Source organism: Miniopterus schreibersii (assembly GCF_964146895.1).
Source record: "Miniopterus schreibersii genome assembly, chromosome: 19".
NCBI lineage: Eukaryota > Metazoa > Chordata > Mammalia > Chiroptera > Miniopteridae > Miniopterus > Miniopterus schreibersii.
The window spans coordinates 39,050,942-39,070,634 of record NC_138119.1 but is presented as its reverse complement, the minus strand read 5'-3'; the positions used below and the strand labels follow the sequence as shown (position 1 = coordinate 39,070,634).

Below are 19,693 nucleotides of genomic sequence, written 5' to 3'. Positions count from 1 at the left end.
AGCGCCGAGTCAACAATCAGACTCTTCTCCCAGAAAAAGCCATGGTCAGGGACACCTCAGCCTGGGCTCCGGGCCTGCACCTCCTTGCAGTGGACATGGCCAGCGTTCGGGCTGGTGGAAACCCCTGCCCTCCAAAGGTAGCTCGCGTCTGTCTTGGCCACCACAAGGGACCATAAGGGTCACTAACAAATCCTTTTTCTCTTTCCTCCATCAGCTGCTTGATAAAGGCCACTGACTCACGGCGCTTGGGTTATTTTAACTTCCTTCTCTTCCAAAGGCAACAACCCCCCCGTGCTGTCGGCTGTGACTTCCCAAGCCCGCTGACCCGGCCGTCTCGGGTTCCCTGTGGAGCGCAGAGCAGTGTATTCTGCCCATTTCATAGGTGAGCAGATGCGGCCCAGAGATTCCCCTGAACTTACAAAGCTGGACAGTGGTGGAGCTGGAACTAAACTGAGACCTCTTGACGTCTGTTGCCCTGGTGTGGCCCCCGCGCCTGCGCCTCCACGTTGCCATCGCCACACGCCCTCCACACTGTGGAGGGTGAGCCTCAGGGACAAGGAGAACCAAGTTGGCAACAATGTGGACAGAGGGCAGGGGGAGGGCTATTGCCCGTGGAAGTCTTAGAACATCCTGGTCCCAGATTTGCTGACTTGTGATAGCAAAAGAAACCTGTGCCCTGTCCCGGGATGCAAGATCGGCACGCACTGCTCCATTTCCACACCCTGACAAACACTGCTGGAAAGAGAATTAAAGAAAGCCGTCCTATTCACAACTGTATCAAAGAGGTAAAATACCTACAGGCCAACTTGACAAAGGAGGTAAAAGACTTGTATATTGAAAACTACAAAACACTGATGAAAGAAATCAAAGAAGATACAAATAAATGGAAAGCTCTCCTATGCTCCTGGAGTGGAAGAATCAATATTGTTTAAATGTTTGTACTACCCAAAGCAATCTACAGATTCAACGCAGTGTTATTTACAGTCGCCAAGATATGGAAACAATCCAAGTGCCCATCAGTAGCCAGTTGGATTAAAAAGCTGTGGTGCATGCACACACCGGAATGCTGTGTGGCCACAAAAAGAATAAGACCTAACAATCTGCGATAACCTGGATGGACCCGGAGGGTGTTATGCTAACTTACACAAGTCGGGGAAAGACAAATACCATGTGATTTCTTTTATATGTGGAATCTAAAACCAAAACAAAACACTAAGCTCATAGACACAGAGAACAGACTGATGGTTAGTTGCCAGATGTGGGGAGTGGAGGGTGGGAGAACTGGCTGAAGGGGCATACATCTACTGAAAAATTTATAAATAAAATAATGTAATTTTAAAAATAACATGTCCTAGAGGCAGGACATGGTGCAGCATCATCTTGTCACCACAGGCGAAGACAAAGCTATTAACCAGAAAGCTCTTGTCACCTGCCGAGGATCCCCAAATTAAGTGGCTCCTCTTTCAGGTGCCCCCCTAAGTTCACCTTTGCCTTAACCCTCACTGATAACCACCCCACACTTTCATTTTCTGTTTGTACCTCGGTAACTTTTTTTTCTAGCTCAGATGCTCTCCTTTCCTCTTTTCACCTCACCTGGCAAGTTCTTTGTCTCTCACAACAAGCAAGACAGCGGAGCCCTGGCCTGGCTGGCGACATGTGAGTGTTCAGGCCGGCACTGCAGGAGGCAACCTCGAGTGAGCGCCCCGATGTTCTGGGGCCTCGATTCCTCCTCTGTGGGCTTAGAATAGCATATGACCTACCTCATGAGGTTGTGTGAAGATTACATTTGCTGACAGCTCTTCGAATGGTTCCAGGAACGTATTAGGGCAGGGGTGGGGAAGGTCTGGCCCGGGGGCCATATGTGGCCAGCAAAATCATTGGGTCTGGCCCTCCCAAGGCAACTGCAGGTGGGACTTGAAATTCAATAAATCTAGGAACTTTTCTCATAGCAACATAAATTTGTATTAAGTGAATCATAATAATGTAAATTTTGAGGGACAAGCAAGGAACGTCCATTATGGGATGGACAGGATACATACGAGCCGTGACGGGACAGACAGGTGTGCTTCTCAGCGGCTGTCCGCTGCCATCCGCCGGTACTGTGGTGACTCAGAGGACAGTCAGGGCCAGGCAGGCTGGGAGTGCGCACCCTGCGAAAGGGTTAACACTGTGGGGAAACTACAGCGACCCCTGATGATGAGACGAGATGCGGTGAGATGGTTCCTCGAGACGCTGCCGACCTTGCCTCCAATGGCTGAGGATGATGTCAACCCCTTTGTCCACACAGACAATGACTGCAATCCAGCCTGTACCCACACATCCACGACCAACAACGCTCGCAACAACTGAATCTCAGAGGAAGATTAAGGAAGTTACGTGCACAGAAGAGACCTCGGGAGTCAACGATATGGACGCTGGATATGTTCCAAGTCCAGACGCAGGATTAGAACAGCGATCGAAGCAAAATAACCACGTCGCTGGCGACACACACACTGGACGGTTATTGAACTGAAGTGGTGTGACGTCCTACAAATGGTGACGTCCTACAAATGGTGACTACAAAGAAAAGAAAAGTTGATCTTTCCAAGAGAAATGGACAAATGATTTTTTCTGTTGTTGAAGTCAAAGGCAAACCTGGTCCCTGGTTTGTGGCGATGCGTTAGCAGTAATGAAAAAAGGCAACTTGGAGCCTCATTACAGCTCAAAACATGCTCAACTCAATGAATTGGGAGGCCAAATGCGTCTGGATAAAATCAATGCTCTTCAGCGGAGTTTGGAATCACAAGCCACTTTCGCTAGGCCTTGTGACAGAGACAAAGTTATGCAGACGAGATATGTGGTATGTAGTGAGCGAGCTAATCGCAAAGAAGCCGAGGCCTCATATGGAGGGGTTTGTGAGAGCACACGGCGCTGCTGCGGAGCTGTCAGCACCGACAGAGGAGAAGTGTCTCCTTGTGTCAGTTTGTCTTGGAGAACTGTCTCAGATCAGATTACTGACTTAGCACAAGATATTGAAAAAACACTGAAGGATTCTGCAGATTTCCAGTTTTTCTCTCTGGCTTGTGACTAGACAACAGACATAGCAAATACTGCCCAACTGGCTGTTTTCATTGGCAGAGTTTGACACGCGAGAGGACCTGCTGTCACTGGAAGCCATGCATGGCACTATGAGAGGTGAGCACTTGTTCAAGAGACTTGTTTTATCAATGAAAGGACTGGAGCTAACATTTGAAAAGTTAAGTGGCCTTACTAGAGATGGAGCTCCAGCCATGGTCAGCTCACAAAAAGGGTTAATTGTATTTGTCAAGAAAGAACTGAATCGTCTCAGTCTTGATCTAAGTGATTTACAGTGGAACCTGGGTTCTCCAACTTAATTCATTCTGAAGGCTGTTCGAGAAGCGATTTGTTCGAAAACCAAATCATTTTTCCCCCATTAGAAATAATGCAAATTAACTTAATTTTTTGCAGACCCCCAAATGAGTCCCTGTTTTAACCTTTCTTATATACAGTACGTCTAATGTACTGTTTAATCTGTAAAAAAATACTTTTCATATATCACCAGCCAACTGCTTTTCATTTATCCTGATCAATTGTCAAGTCTTTCTACCTCCTCAGTTGCCTGTGGTCGTTGTTTTGTGAGCACTCTCACACCCTCAGCAACATCAGCACCTTGATGGCCTCTTTATGTTTTAAAATTGTGCTAATCATGGATTTCTCCAGCAATAAAAGCATTCTGTCCTTTGTTGCCTGAGAGACACTTTTTGTCATGCTGAGGTATCAGTGTGAAAGGGTTGTCTGGTCAAGAACTGAAGTTTTAGTTGACAGTCGAGACATTTTTTTCTGTGAACAACTTGGTCAAGAACCAAATCGTGTGCCATGGGAGAGGCTTGAGAACCGAGGTTTGACTGTAATTACCTGCCACTGCCTCATACACCAAGAAAGTCTCTGTGCATAGTCGTTTTGGCTCAACGATGTGATGTCAACAGGAGTGTCGTGCATAAATGTTCTCAAAAGCAGAGGGTTTAACAGCCTCCAGTTTAAGGAGTTACTGAACGATCTTGCCTCAGAACGGTGACCTTGTTTATCACCGTGAAGGGTGGTGGCTGCGTTGCAGGAACGTGCTCGTGAGGTTTCATGAGCTGCGGGACGAAGCCAAGCAGCTCGTGGAGATGAAGGGAAGCCTGCGGGGAACTCAGTGGTGCTAAGTGGCTGTGGGATCCAGCGTCGTGGTGGACGTCACCAAGTACCTCTCAGAGCTGAACGTCAAGCTGCCGCGCCCCAACCAGCCTCTCAGCTCCCCGCTTCCAACCGTGAAATCATCTGAAGCTAAATTAAGGCTGCGGAAAGTGCAACCCGGAAGCAATACCACGGGGCAGTTCCCGCTCTGGAAGGACAAAAGCCCCCTTGACACTTGAACATGCCGGTGAATGTGGGGAACTAATTGAGGCATTTAACAGAAGACTCAGGGACGTGAAAAGGAAACAAGTGGAACTGAACACCTTTGCCACCGGATCAGTGTGGGCCCAGCCAATGGGCCTGACAACCTGCAACACGAAATCATTCCGGGCAGAGTGGTGGCGAGCTGAAAGCTGGGGCACTGGCGCCGCTGCTTGGGCTCCACAAGCGTTACATAAGCAGAGATGAGTGTCCCACTTGGAGGAGACACGCACTGCAAGACGCATCTGTGTTCAGAACAGCTTACTGCTGCGAGCAGATCTTTTCAAAACCCACCATCGCAAAGAGTTGACCGCTCCAGGTTGACCGACACAGAACTGGAAAAGCAGCTATGAGCAGCAACATCATCAACACCAGCTAACATCACAGGCCTCACCAAAGAGAAGCAGTTCCCGCCATCACATTAGGGGTGAGTTAATTAAATGTTTGACCAAATAGAGCAGGCTAATTTTTTAGAATTTATCTTTATTGTTGAAAGTATTACATATCTTTAACACAATTGCCCAGTCGGTAGCTTCCTTCTCATGGCTCCTTTCCTGCCTGCACAGTGGCAGTTTTTGGCCTTCACTCACATTCTGTCACTCCCAGATTTCTGGAATGAATGAGCCACATCAGTTCAAGACTCCTCAACTATAAATCTTTCACCCTTAAAAATAAAATAGGGCATAACTCTTAGTTCCTCATCATAAACCCAAAACTTCATTATTTCTGGCAGCCACAGACATCAGTGTTAATTGCTATGCTAGGAGCAAAAGTTTCCAGTAATATGGATGAACCTAGCTAAATTTTGCTGCTCCTCTTAGAGGAGGTTAAGCTTTAAGTTGATAATTTCATATGGCCCACAAATGATGTTATAAATATCCAAATGGCCCTTGGCAGAAAGAAGGTTCCCCACGCCTGCTATAGACCATAGACGGTCTTGGGTAAACCCCCCCGCCCCAGTCACTTTGTCCTCCCTGTGCCCAGAGAAGCCGGGTGTCGCCCCCAGGCATCACACGTGCCTTGTGTTTTCCTGGAAGCTCATATAGGAGCCGTGGCCTGGAGCTCCCAGCCAGATGGTAAACAGCACGAACAAGCAGCCCTTTGAGGCTCTCCACCTTGGCAGCGTCAGAGACCATGGTTCTCAGGCAGCTGCTCCCAGGCCCGCCTGCTGGACCCACTGGATACGGCGAGGGGTGGATGGTGCTCCCGGGGGCCTGGTCGGCCTCGCTGGTAGTTTTCCACTCTGGGAAACTGGAAGAGGGAGTTGGCTTCTCTGTTCGGGAGATGGGGCACCGGAAGCGTTGGGCAACCACCAACGCAGCCCAGCAGCAAAACCAGAAGCTGCCACTCAGCAGCAGGCCCCGCGTCCTCCCTGTCTCACCTGTCACACTCTGGCTGGGCCCTGATGGGCTGCCAGACAGACTGGTGGGCATGGGGGGGCTGGCATTTAGGATCTGGGCCCACTTGGCAGCTCTGAGTCTTTCCTCTTGGCTGGGATGCCTTCTACAGAGGAGTTTACCAAAAATAGGCATGTTAGGCACAAAAACTGCATGGTGCTGCTGACAAGTGCCATGCTGGTGCCCTGGGCCAAGGCTTGTCCTGGTTCTAGCGACCAGCTGGGACAAAAGACCATCCAGCATCAGCTTGCCACTTTCCTGCGACCTTTCCCTCCAGCCCGAGGGAACCCCGACTCATTGCGTGCGGCCCCTCTAGAGTCTGTACTTTTGATGACTTAGAATCTGGGTCCTTTGTCCCTCTGTGACCTGCTTCTTCATGGTTGTTCGGCTCTTCTGGGATCTTCGCACTGCCCTGTGAATTTTTGAATCATTTGGTTTGTTTATGTAAAAACGCGCAGCTGGGAGAGAGTGACTGGGTAGAAAGGACGCGCTCCCACACTGCGCTCTCAAGGCTCCGCCCGCGGCTCCTCCATTTGTGTCCCTCTGAGTTGCTCTCGCCCTTTGTCACCTTCGTCCCTCTGTCTGTCTTCATCTCACATCACTCAGGGGACCATGGCTTCTGTTTGCTCGTTGGGCCTCTTTGCTGTTGTTGTGCATTTTACTTTTGTGTATGTTGTAAACCTCACAAATTTATTATTTTTGTTTAAGTAGCCAGTTGCCACTTAAGGAGGTGTAAGTGCCGTGAAAAACCGTCTTCTGTGTTTACCATGTGATGACCACTTTGGACGGGAGTTTGCTGCCATCTTTGTCTTTGGTCCTGTTGACCACGTGTCCCTTTTCTCTGGCTGCTTTACAGTTTTCTCTGTCACCTGTTTTTAAGCCATTGGAACGTGACATGCTGTCGTGCGGTTTTCTTCGTTTCTTGTGCTTTGGGCCACAGAGCTGCTTGGGTTTAGAGCTTGCATCACACTTGCAAACCCCTTCGCCGTATTCCGGTCGGCTGGCCCCTGGCCCCCTCCTCGAGGTCCACCGGCGTGGATACCGGGAGGCCTGGCATTTTCCACATCTTGCTGATGTTCTATTTTTTTTGATCGATTGATCGATTGGCTGACTGATTTTCTGCTTGCTTCACTTGGGATCGTTTCTACTGATTTTTTTTTAAATCCTCACCTGAGGATATTTTTCCCGTTGCTTTTCAGAGAGAGTGGGAGAGGCACTGATGTGAGGGACACACCGATGGGCCGCCTCCCGCATGCGCACCTGGGCCGAGGTGCACGCCCCCGGCCGGAGTCGAACCCCAGACCCTTCAGTCCACAGACCGACGTTCTAACCGCTGAGCCAAACCGGCCAGGGCCCTACGGATGCATTTTAAGTTCATAAGTCTTCTCTTTAATGTGTAGCCTGCCTTTAATCCCACCCGGTGTATTTTATCTCACACATCCAAGTTTTTTTCCTAGAAATTTCACTTGTTACCCATCTCGCCCACGGTCTCCTGCGGTTGGAGCGCGGGCCCTGCCCTTGTCACGGTTTCACCGGTTTTCTTCTCCAGCCCTCACTCCGAGATTAGCTCTGAATCAGTTTCCATTGGTTGATTTTTTTTCTCATTAAAGGTTCTATTTCCCTGCTTCTTTACATGACTTTTTTAAACCGCATGGGACATTTCTCTACTAAAACGGCATTTACTGTTTATCTGAAATGCAAGGGTAGCTGTGTTGTATCCGGCCAGCGACTCCTCAGAGCTCTAGTGCCCGTGTCCTCGGCAGGCCCGTCTCGCGGTCCCCTCGGCTCAGGAAGTTCCCCAGCCCCCGCCCGAGTCCCCATCCTGAGCGCCGGGCAGGGCCAGGCAGGAAGCGGGAGCCAGGGCGGGGCTCATCGCCTTCGTTCCCTGTCCCCCAGGGGTCGCCGCCCTCAGTTGCCTGACAGTCATTATGCTGAAACCCAGTTTTTCGCCTACTTTGTCCATTCCTTTCTTGTTTGTTTCGCCCGGGAGAGTAAACCTGGGCCCGTTTCTCAACCTCAGGGGAAGGGGAGGCCCACCCCTGAGGTTCCTGATTTAGCTGGGGGCCCAAGCCTGGTGCGGGTGCGGCCAAAGCTGTGTGCTCAGCACCTTCATGGGGGAGTCTGGATCCGCTCCATAGTTTCATGAAATCAGCTCCTGGGAAACCCCAGGCCAGCTGACGAGGGGGTGGGCCCTGGGGTTTTTACCAAAGGAAAGGGAAAGTCGAGGCGCTGGCCGCCGCAGTCCTCAGCATTCGGGCCAGAGGGCAGTGAGGCTGAGGGTCGATGCTCGGACGGCTGCACTGCGGTCAGTTTCGGGGCAGAGCCCAGAAGGAAAGGCTGAGTCATGGTGATCGAACGGGGTCGTAGCGGGACTTTGGGGGATTCAAGTCCGCTTTTTCCACATCCAATAACCAACTACCTTCTTCCCCGGGGTCTCTGGAAATAGAATAAAGATTTCCTGTCTTCGGTTTCTCTCGGTCCAGCTGTGTGCCGCTATCCCCTGGGCATGTCGGGAGGCCACATTCCAGACGAGGACATCACGGCCTCCAGCCAGTGGTCAGAGTCCACAGCGGCCAGATACGGAAGGTGAGCGCGGGTCCCCGGGGCGGAGGCTGTGGGTGGGACAGTTTTCCTGGACAGGGCTGGTGCTTGGCAGGAGCTCATTGGCATGGGGAGGACATCACAGGGCCGGCCCTGCTCCCTGCGATGCAGGGAGACAGTTCAGGGCCCAGCATGGGTGCCAGTCTGGTGGCATCCTGACCACGGAGGCCCAGGGCCACGCCATAGCAGAGGCCCCCTGAGCTGCAGGCGACTTGCCTTCCAGTCTCGCTGTGGGGAGTGGGCTGGGTGGCAGATGTGGGGAGGTGCAGGTTAGGTAGGTCACTGGGCTGAGAGGCCTGGTCCTCTCCTGGTTCCCTTCCCTGGGAAACATTGCTCACAGTGCAGAGCGTCAGCACTCAGACTGCCAGCGAGGCCCCCTGGTAGTTCATCATCTCTTAAGGACACGCCCAGGAGCCGTCCTGTCCACGGGAGTGTGGCGTGTTCCTTGTGCCCTGATACCAGGGGACCTCTGAGAAATAAACTCCTTTGTCTAAAGCCTCTGCTGGTCGGGGCCAAACGCTCCTCCTGTGAGCTGCGTATTTTGGTGTAAAGTGTGGATTTTGGTTATACTGGCATCACCCACGAGGGCAGGGGTGGGGATGGAAAGGGACAACAAGGGGTAGGTGACATCTGTGAGCAGGGCCACATGCCAGGGAGGGGGAGCGAGGTCAGAGGGTCCCCAGACGAGCCTGACACCGACTCCACAGTTCCGCTCCCTGGCAGCTTGGCCTGGGCGCAATCACCCCCTGACACTCTCTCACTCTCACACCCGCCTTGGGGACACCTTGCTGGGCTGCCATGCCTGTCCTGCCGGCTACACAGCCCACACCAGAGATCTTATGCTCCGTCCCTCCCCACACCTGTGGCGTGACAGCCAGGCAAGCCGTGGTTGGCATTGTTGCGCGGAGACCATCAGGGGAGGGTTTCATGGCATGGCACCTCCACAGAGGTCTCCAAATCAGGATGGAAATAAGGCTCCCTGTGATCTGAGGCCTCTAGCTCCCTGGTGGTGACTGTCCTCCGGTTCCTGGCGCCCAGGAAGAGGGGCCTGACCACTTGCGGTTATGGCAGTGGCAGGCAGACCGCTGGGGAGAACCTGGGGACTGGACTCCCTGCTGCCCTCTTCCAGGATGGGGCAGCTGAGGATTGGGAGGTAAGTCCATGGTTTCATGGACCCCGTCTCCCCAACCCTCCTGTCTCAGGCTGGACTCAGAAGAAGGGGATGGAGCCTGGTGTCCCGAGATTCCGGTGGAGCCCGACGACCTGAAGGAGTTTCTGCAGATTGACTTGCACACCCTGCACTTCATCACTTTGGTGGGGACCCAGGGCCGCCACGCCGGGGGCCACGGCATCGAGTTTGCCCCCATGTACAAGATCAACTACAGTCGGGACGGAACTCGCTGGATCTCCTGGCGGAACCGGCACGGGAAACAGGTGGGAGGAGGATGGCCAGCCCCTGGGTGTCCAGGACCCATGGTGTTTCTACTCGGGCTGAAGTGGAAGTACACAGGTGGTCTGTGCGGGTGTCTGTCCACAGACCTGTCCTGTCCTGTGGATGCTGGCCCGTCGTGGGGAGGGTGGGGGCAGACAAGGAGCATCCAGGCTGCCGAGAGAGCCCTATGATCTTTCTGCTCCTTGAATTACAAAGAGGGTCTGTCGGGTGAGGGCTGGGGCGAGGAAGGTCACCACAGAGTCATGCCATGCTCCACTCCCCTCTGCTCTCCCCTCAGGTGCTGGATGGAAGCAGTAACCCCTATGACATTTTCCTGAAGGATTTGGAACCACCCATCGTGGCCAGATTCGTCCGCTTCATCCCTGTCACCGACCACTCCATGAACGTGTGCATGAGGGTGGAGCTCTACGGCTGTGTCTGGCTAGGTGGGTCTCAGAGAGCAGGCTTATCACAAAGCCCGCCCCGGGAAATGCAGGCGGACAGGTGAGTGATGCCTGGATGCAGAGATTCCCTCCTGGTCAGAGGAGAGACGGGAGCTCTGTTCCCCCGGCCGGGGAGTTGTCCCCATCCCTGGAGGGATGTTCTTGGCACCTCGCTGGCTGCTGTGCCCGGATTGGGTCCTAGTGGACCCACACCCAAGTGGCAGCCTTGGAGCCTCAGGTGGCTCCCTAGCTGAGTCGGTCTTCCTCCCATCAGCACTGACCCTCTGTGTGTCCCTCGGCAGACGGCTTGGTGTCATACAGTGCTCCGGCCGGCCAGCAGTTTGTGCTTCCCGGAGGCTCCGTCATTTACCTGAACGATTCTGTCTACGATGGAGCCGTTGGGTACAGGTAAATTCGGCGGGGGGGGGATCTTGGTTATCAGAATGGGAAAATGGCCACTAGAAGAGAATCCTATTTTATTGTGGCTTGGGATCAATAATCAATCAATCAATCAATCAGTGGACCAAGCAGTGTTCATTTAGACCCTGTGCTAGGCGTTGTGAGATAATTAGATGAAGTGAAATGTGTAGTGTACTCGCCAGGAATGTAGAGCCTGGCTTGAGGGGCAAAGCAATGGCAGGGAACCACGAACTGCACGAGACAACTGTGGTGAGGCTCTCGGGACGGCAGCCGTGCTTTCTGACCCTTAAAACGGGACCTATGGTCTGACACAAATAATGGCCGACTTATGGAGGCAAAGGGCTGTGGGAATTGAAGTTATCAGTATAATAAATTGGACAGGTCAAGAAGTTCAGGAGGAATGGTCCCGTAGCTATAAATGCTTTAGAAGTTGTGACAAGGCAAGACCTGTAGGAAAGGTTTACTGTAGACGTGGATGTTTGCGGGACGAGCTGGTCACTGGAGCAGAGAGGGAGGTGGAGGGGCCAAGGACGAGACAGCCTGAGCCACCGCAGCGGCTGGAGCAGCAGATGGGCCTGAAGTGCACCCAGGACACCATGTGCAGTCCGTTCAGGCCCAGCAGGAATTAGGGTTGGATAAGACCTGTTCCCACCTATCTCACCTGGTGCCAAACCCAGCCCTTCCTCCACCCCCTTCAACACCCCGATCTCGCTTAGCTGTCTTGATCAGCAGAAGTGGAGCCAGGTAGGGAGGTGAGACCACAGTGAGGCCCGGACTGGAGCACGGAGGTCAGGGGCTCAGGAGCGTGGGGGTCCAGTGCCACACGGCCCAGGAGGGAAGAGCCGATGGCTGTCCCTGCTGCCCTGGCACAGGCCTGCCTCCTGCCTCCTGCCCTCAGCCCCTTCCTCCCACCTGCCTGGTCACTGCTCTCCGGCTGCTCTGGTGCCATGGCATCATCCCCGTGGCCACACCTGGACCCGCACACTCCCCAGGCCCAGAGGAAATCAGAGGGGATTGAGTCCGGTCCAGTTTAATAAATCTTTGCTAATCAACCATGACTGTGATGTGCAAGGAACTTGCTAGACGTGGCAGGCATTCGAGTATAATGCGGTCATGGATCCCAAAGCTCACGTTAGGAAAGGGGCTAAAATAGGGATCAGTGACTGTGTGCGGGTGGGAATGAGGGGTGTCCTGAGTGCTGCCGGGGAGCACAGCTCAGGTGAAGACCCTGGTCCACACAACGAAAGTTCCTTCTCTTTGCTCTGACGCTTCTGTGACAAAAATGGATAGAAAAGCTCCCCATGAAGGGAAAGAGCTACACTTGCACAGGGGACCGGTGAAGACCTGGTGGGATGGGGGGATTTCACAGGCAGGGGATGCTGACATGGCATTTTAGGCAGAGGGCACAGCGTGAGGGCAGAGATTCACACCTCTCAAGTTTAAGAGGAAGAGCAGCATTCAGTTCACTGAAGTAGCGGGTGGGAAGCGTGGCGAGGCGGAGTAGGTCATAATTTGGAGGAACTTGGATGCCAGGGGCCGGGGGGGTGGCGCGGAGAATTAAGTGCCCGGCCACATGGTGACTGTGGGGGTGGGAAGGAGGAGGGACATTCACTAGGGATATTGGCCATGAGAGGCCAAGGCTGACGACACATGAGAGTGCAGGCCACAGATACAGCGGAGATGCTGTTTTTTGTTCAGCAAATGCATCTCGAGCGCTTACTATGCACCAGGTACTTTCGGGGACTATGAAAGAGACATGCAGTCGACAGGGGGGGAGGCCCAGGTGGAAGAGTCAGGTTGGAAAGGGACGGTGACGGACTTAGTCTGGATGTGAGTTTAAGGGACCTACAGGACGTTTGAATGGAGAGATAAGGCAGGTGGCTGGAAACTAGAGGGAAGGTCAGGAATGATCAGAGACTTAGAAACACTCAGCGGCCACCAGTAATTGAGGTGATGGGCAACCTCAGGTGTGGCTGAGCAAGGAGACACAGCTCCCCAATGCAGAGTCTCGGGAAACAGAGCAGCAAAAGTTACTGTTTTTAATGAAAAACTTTCCAAAAGTAACCCGTGGTTGTAGTAATTCTGGCCATTCTCAAGTAGAGGGAGGGAGAGTTTTCCCGTATTTCTTCCCCACATGATTTAGTCTCGATTAAGGAGAAGCTGAGTGAGCATTCCCTTCAATTCATGTTGCTTTTCATACAACTTTCATGGGGCTTTATTTCTCTGGAGACAATGGGCACTCAATGTACTGTGAGGAAACATATGTCCTCCTGGCCCCCTGATCCGTAGAGAAGAAAGGAATGCTGGAAAAGGCCAGTCAGATTCTGTAAACTGCCAGATGTTTTCCTTCCTTTTTAAATTTTTATTTATGTTATTTTTCCATCACCATTTATGCCCTCTTCCACCTCCGCCCCTCCTACCCCTGCAAACGTTTTTCAATGAACCACTATATTTAAAAGCATGTCTTTAAGGCCGGCGTGATCACAGGCAGCCGTGTTCTGTAACCCACGCGTCTCCACAGCCTTGGTCCTGCTGTGACTTGAGGGTCACAGGTGTCCCTGCTGGAGGTGAGCACCCCATGTCGTCACTTGGGAAACTCCAGACTTTCCTACCAGAGCCTGAGGTGCGGGTCAGGAGGACAGAGAAGTGACATGTGGTGGGTTCCAGCTCTATCCCTCCTTACAAGAAGGGAGGAGGCCTGTGTTCCTCCAGTGGTGACACTAACATAAATCCGCCCCCCGCTCCCCTACAGCAGTGGCTTCTGGCCAGCTCAGCCCTTTGGAGAGCCTTATGCTCGGAAGTTGAAAGGCTTCCGGGCCAGAGAACAAACCTGAGCCCAGTGCCCAAGACCCTGGTGTAACCCATGCATCTTACTCCCTGGATCTCATTGTCTAGGAATTTGATTAAAATTAAATATAAATGAGTATTTAAATTTGGCAGTTCTTTAAAAAATTCTTCAATTACAGTAATTAAATTTACTTCCAATATTATTTTGTATTGGTTTCAGGTGTACAGCCTAGTAATTAGATATTATATAATTTATGAAGTGATCCCCTCAAGAAGTCCATTCGTGGTTACTACAGCATCATTGACCCTGTTCCCTGGGCTGGACTTTACATCCCGTGACTGCCAATTTGCACTTCTTAATCTCTTCATCTCTTTCACAGAACTGGGTAAAAGGGTTACTTGTCTCTTGCCCTGTAGTTTGCTGTTGGATCGGGTTGTTGGAACTGACTCACTGAGCAAGAACAGTTTCCAACAGCTCAGGGACCCAGAACATGGTGATGGGCAGGGCCGCTGTCCACTCCATGTGCACTCACTCATTCATGGATTCATTAATCAAATGTATTTGATAATATTGAGTCATTTTAAAAGGACTTGTTACATTCAGTATATAAGAATAGGTAAGGATACAATAGAGTATAGCAAGCTTTTTATTGAAAATGATAGAAAGTTTCAAAATTTTGCTACTAAAGGAAGGGGTAATCAAAATCAAATACTTTGTAAAATTCTTCTATGTGAAACTTAATTCTGCACTTATGAAGGACAAATGAGTCAATACTGTGGAATATTCTGGACTTTTCATAATCCTTCAACCTCCATGATAACCAGCTTTTTCAAAACCCAGTGCAGACTCGGGTGAGGGCTCCTCTGTGAGTGTGCCCGTAACTCCAGCGCCTCTGTCCCTTTTCCTTCTGCCCTGGCTGAGCAGCATGACTGAAGGGCTGGGCCAGCTGACAGACGGGGTGTCTGGCCTAGACGACTTCACCCAGACCCACGAATACCACGTGTGGCCCGGCTACGACTACGTGGGCTGGAGGAACGAGAGTGCTGCCAACGGCTACATCGAGATCGTGTTTGAATTTGACCGCATCAGGAATTTCACCACCATGAAGGTCAGTGGGGCCAGCGGCGAGGGGGTGGAGGGTGCTGGGCAGGCCTGGGGCGGGCCTGCAGAACACTCCTGACTGTCCATGTGCAGTCCCCAGTCACCTCACCTGTCCAGCCATTTCCTCATTGTTAACAAGGTGGTCGGACGAGGCCACTGTCCCCCAGTGTTCTGTGGTCCCAGCCCCGGAGCCGGCATGTCCGCTAGGCACAGTGAACGGTCTCCAGGGCCAACCATGCTTTTAGGCCCATGAAAATGGTTTACCTCCTTTAAAGATTGGAAGAAAAAAATTAACTTTAGGGCCAAAAGTTATTCTCTCCTTTTAACAACACAGTTGTAAAATATAATTTTAATATATTTTTAAGGAGAGAGGGGCCCACCGAGGCACAATTGTCAAGGGCTGTGGAAGTGAGTACATGGCCCTGTCCATCCCCACGGGGGCAACTGACTATCCCAACCAGTGAGGGTGGATCTCCATGAGAAAGACAGGACTTTGTAGTTTGGACCACTTCCCACCCCCAGGTGCTTCATCCACCCACAGCACCAAGGAGCCATGCCAGAAGATTCCATACTTTTCTGTCCCCACATTTCTTTTCTGTACATGTCCATTCTCTTAGAAGACCTCCAGCTCCTCCATGGTGGGGAGTCCACCGTCTGACTCTGTCTCTGGCAATTAGTATATGCCAGCTGGATAAACATTTGTGAACAACCAAATTATGACACCCTTGTGGCCCGCACTAGCTTTTTATAGGTATAAACATATCTGCCACCTCAGGTGCAAGGAGGAGGAGGTTTGATGGGCAGGAATAGGACCCTGGCAACTAGCATAGTCTTCACTGTCACAGAAACTTGCAGAAGAGAGCGCCAGGCAGGGGCATCGAGTGCCTCTCGCTGTGCAAGAGTCAGGTCCTCGACCTTCCACCTTTGAGGGCAGCCTTCAGTCTCTCTGGGTGGGGGCTCAGCGACCCCCCCCAGTCAGAGCGGTCGGCTACCCAGCGGGTGGGGGCTAACCTGCGTGAGTCCCTCGTGGATTATTCCGCCCCTCTCTGCGTGGCGGGCATGGGGCAGGGACTCACGCCCGGCCCTCCGCTCTGCCAGGTGCACTGCAACAACATGTTCGAGAAGGGCGTGAAGATCTTCAAGGAGGTGCAGTGCTACTTCCGCTCGGAGGCCAGCGAGTGGGAGCCCAGCGCCCTGTCCTTCCCCCTGGTGCTGGACGACGCCAACCCCAGCGCGCGGTTCGTCACGGTGCCCCTGCAGCACCGCATGGCCAGCGCCCTCAAGTGCCAGTACCACTTTGCTGACACCTGGATGATGTTCAGCGAGATCACCTTCCAGTCAGGTGGGCTCGCCGGCCCGGCGGGCGGGCCCCAGGAGGTGGCTGCTCCCGCGGGGCTGCGCTCCTGGCCGCCTGCTGGAGGCGGGACGGGACTGCAGAGGGCGGGACGCTTGCTGGGCTCTCACCCGTGTGTCTAAAAGATTTGTGCAGTGAAGGGCTGGGAAATGACAGTGCGGCGTGTTAGAGACTTTCTGTATGGTGAGCCAGTTAAGGGAAGTCCAACTCGCCACTGTTAAAATATGTAAATAAAAATTTCCAAAAATACACGAAGGAAGGAGCGCAGGGAGCCCGGGCCTCTCGGCTGCGCTGGCCGCCAGCCTGTTCGGCCTAGTCTCCCTTCTGCTGTAGTATTTTAAGGCAAATCTAAGACATTGTTTGATTTCATTACTAAAAATGTTAGAATACTGCTGAGAAAATAACATCATCTTCATACGCGAATGCCGTGGTCACATCTAACAGCATTCACTAGTAAACGTGGCACTTCCCGCCTGCCACGGGCGGCCTGTCCACACTCTGTCCCTGGCTGTCTAGTGATGGCCGATGGGAGAGGGCCCTCGGGGGTAGTTCCTTCGTTATATTCCTAAGTCTCCTTTAATCTAAAACAGTTCTTTTTAAAAAATTGTGCTCTGGTCTGGCTGACCGCTCCCCCCAAAGATGGGGGCTGTACCTACAGGCTAATTTCATCCCAGTTCCACATTCATCTTTGTCAACATTTCCCTAGATGGTGCTCTGTGGAGTTTTGGGGGAGGTATCATTTTATTAGGGAACATTTTGCTGGAGTAACCTGCCAGAGTTCCGCCTGGTCCCCTGAAGGAATACTTTGTTAAAGGGAAAAGGGCAGACTTACTTAGCTTTTCAGGGCCCTTTGCTACTATCTTTACGAAAGCCTATCGGTGAGTAGCCCTGGGCTGTGTAAAACTTGCTTATGGGTCGGGCAGCAATGGGTTTAACGTCAGGGGGCGTGTTTAGTGCTTTAGGTTAAGCCTTGTCCTGAGCGGGGTTGTCAGGCGCGTTCGCTGGTCGGCCTGAGGGGTCTCAGCTCAGGTGATGCCCACGAACTTGTACCTCCTTAAAGCCCCCGACTTGAATCACGTATCCCCTCAGGGGAAGCTCAGTGTGGTCCTCTAATTATGTTACCCCCGTACTTAAGAGGCGCCCCATGCCTTCTAACGAGAAGGACGCCTCCTCCTGCACCGCGGCGCTCCTGGAGGGCAGGACACAGGACTGATTTTCCCCTTGGTCGGTTTTCGGAGTGAGGAGCCGAAGCCCTAGCCACCTTCCGTGATGCCTAAGGAGCTGTGTTGCTTCCCGACCTTGTGTCTTTGGGAGTCACTGCACACTCATTGCTTTTATAGGTTCACTGTGTCCAGTCAAATACAGCGCCTCATCCTCAGAGCCCAGCCGTCCTGCGTGTGAGCAGAGCACACCCCTCACGCAGCTCTATGTTCTTTGGGTCCAATCCTATAAGCCTTTGAACTGTGTTGCTTTTAGAAGGAACGGGATCCCCCAAGCCCATTTTGAACATTTACTTCTCCAGAGGTGGGATCAACAATTTCCCCAAGGAATCTCGAGTTCTTCTAGTGGGAGTGGTGTCCAGAGGCCACAAACTGAGTAGCAGGGGCCGTGCCAGGTCTGGAGAAGCTTAAAGGCTTTGAGGACATTGTGCCATCCCAATGCGGGTGGGGACACAAAACCTGTGCAGGCATTTCCCAAAGATTGTCAACGTGGCACCAACAACAAGTGGTCAAAGGAGAGAAGAGGCCACAGGCCGTGGGGCTGCAGTGGACAGCACCCAAGGACTGAGACTTGGGGCCTGGAGAAATAACATGAGAGGAGGAGAGACTCATTTCAGGGTCAGCAGAGGACCCCCTACTCCCTGAACTGATTTTTTTTTTTTTTTTAATATATCTTTATTGATTTCAGAGAGAGGAAGGGAGAGGGAGAGATAAAAACAGAAACATCAATGATGAGAGAGTCATGGATCGGCTGCCTCCTGCATGCTCCTGGCTGGGGATGGAGCCTGCAACCTGGGCATGTGCCCTCATCGGGAATGAAACTGCAATCTCCTGGATCCCGGGTCAATGTCAACCGCTGAGCAACTCCCGGCCTGGCCCTGAGCTGATTTTTAAAAGAAGAAACGTCAAGATGCTTTGCTCATTGGGATATACTAGAAGGAGGTCGAGCGCAGGTTTAGAGAAACAGGTTCTTGCCTCAATGCCTTCTGTTGTGAGGGTTTCATCTGAAAGAAATGGACTGGTTATTTCATGTGAGTGCTTATTAAAAGCAGATATCTGGCTGTTCCTTAGCAGTTGCATGTGTTACCAGGGTACCCCAGATTTCTGTCCGCGTCCAGGGATTGGGCCTGTAGAGCAACTGGTACATATTATACATCTAATGACAGCCTTGGACTGTTTTGAGTCCTGGGGTCCCCTGAGCTTGCAATTCTATGTCATGATAATGTTAGTTGTCACCGGACCCCAAGGCCCCGATTCAGAGACGTCCATGTAGATGCCAGATACGTCCCTACACGATACAATAATGCTGAGAAGAGGAAGCGTGAGGGTTTGGAGAGAGAAATGTCTTGTGGGTTGGCAGAGCGTGTTCCAATCGACCTCCTCGACCAGATGTACCAGAGGAAAACAGTAGCTGCCCACGCCAGTCTGGCAGAATCTTGGAGTCTAGTCTTAGAAGCTGCAGCCACACAGAAAGGACACTCTGGTGTCATCGTCTGTCTGTAAGGATGAGGCTCAGTTTACACACACCAGGGCCATGGGGCGTAGTGAAAGCCCGTTTGTCAAACAACTGAGTTTCCCGGAGGGAAGAGCCTCCTAGGGGGTCTGCCCCAGGCCCACTCACCCCCGTGCTCGCTCTGCCCTGCGCTGCCTTTGGGTCCTAATTCCTGTGCCAGCTTCACGGTAACACGTGGCCACAGCGTTCCACATCACTCCTCCTTAAACTTTCTCATACTGTGGCACCTGGTATATAGTAATTTAGACAAAAATTTTACAAAAGAAAAGTTGTCCTTACTAAGTAGATATTTTCGTTTAACACATGACATGGTTTTGTGTCTGAGAAAGGCAAGTGGCAGCGGGTGAAGCTGATTTCAGTGTGCTGGTCACCAGCTGCCCCGGGGAGCTGCTGTCTTGCCCTCTGTGCGTGCCCTGACTGAGCCTGTCTCCCGCAGACGCTGCGATGTACAACACCTCCGGGGCCTTGCCGACCTCGCCCGTGGCACCCACCACCTACGGTACGTGAGCCTGCCTCCTGAAAATGAGGTGGAAGGGAGCACCTGGAGGGGAAGGGGGGGCGGCTTGTGCACCTGGCTGGCTGTGTCGGAGGCTGTGCCAGGCGGCTTGGCATGAGCCCTGGGAAGGCAGACGGCCGCCTCCACAGTGAGCGCCCAGACCCTCCGGCTTTCCCGCTGGCTCATGTGATTCTGCAGCAGAGGCCGCGTCCAGAGTTGCTGCAATTGCTTCCTGAGAGTTTGGGAAGCGAGGAGCAGAAGCAGGGGAAGGGGCATTTCTATCTGAGACCCACAGTGGGGCCCTCCATGGATGGGGGGACTCTGAGAAACAGAATGCCAGTCTCCCTCAGAAATAAATACGCAAAATGTGTCCGTTGCTTCGACACTCATTGGCCACAGGAGCCAGCCTTGTGGGAAATGTGTGATCCCGTCTGTCACGCCTCAGAGTGCAGAGTGAGACTCTGAACCGGGTTCTCGTGAGGTGTGACTCG

At 52.4% G+C, this 19,693-nt stretch overlaps 1 protein-coding gene across 1 annotated transcript in view; it reads left to right on the top strand.

The window, feature by feature from the left end:
- The window catches only part of DDR2 (discoidin domain receptor tyrosine kinase 2), a 77,471-nt gene that overhangs the window by 38,659 nt on the left and 19,119 nt on the right, over nucleotides 1-19,693 (top strand). Inside the window, exons 3-9 of the mRNA XM_081121852.1 lie at nucleotides 8,318-8,420; nucleotides 9,638-9,869; nucleotides 10,166-10,313; nucleotides 10,613-10,718; nucleotides 14,443-14,626; nucleotides 15,718-15,961; nucleotides 19,143-19,205. Coding sequence (XP_080977978.1) covers nucleotides 8,318-8,420; nucleotides 9,638-9,869; nucleotides 10,166-10,313; nucleotides 10,613-10,718; nucleotides 14,443-14,626; nucleotides 15,718-15,961; nucleotides 19,143-19,205 — 1,080 coding nt within the window. The remainder of the gene's footprint in view (nucleotides 1-8,317; nucleotides 8,421-9,637; nucleotides 9,870-10,165; nucleotides 10,314-10,612; nucleotides 10,719-14,442; nucleotides 14,627-15,717; nucleotides 15,962-19,142; nucleotides 19,206-19,693) is intronic.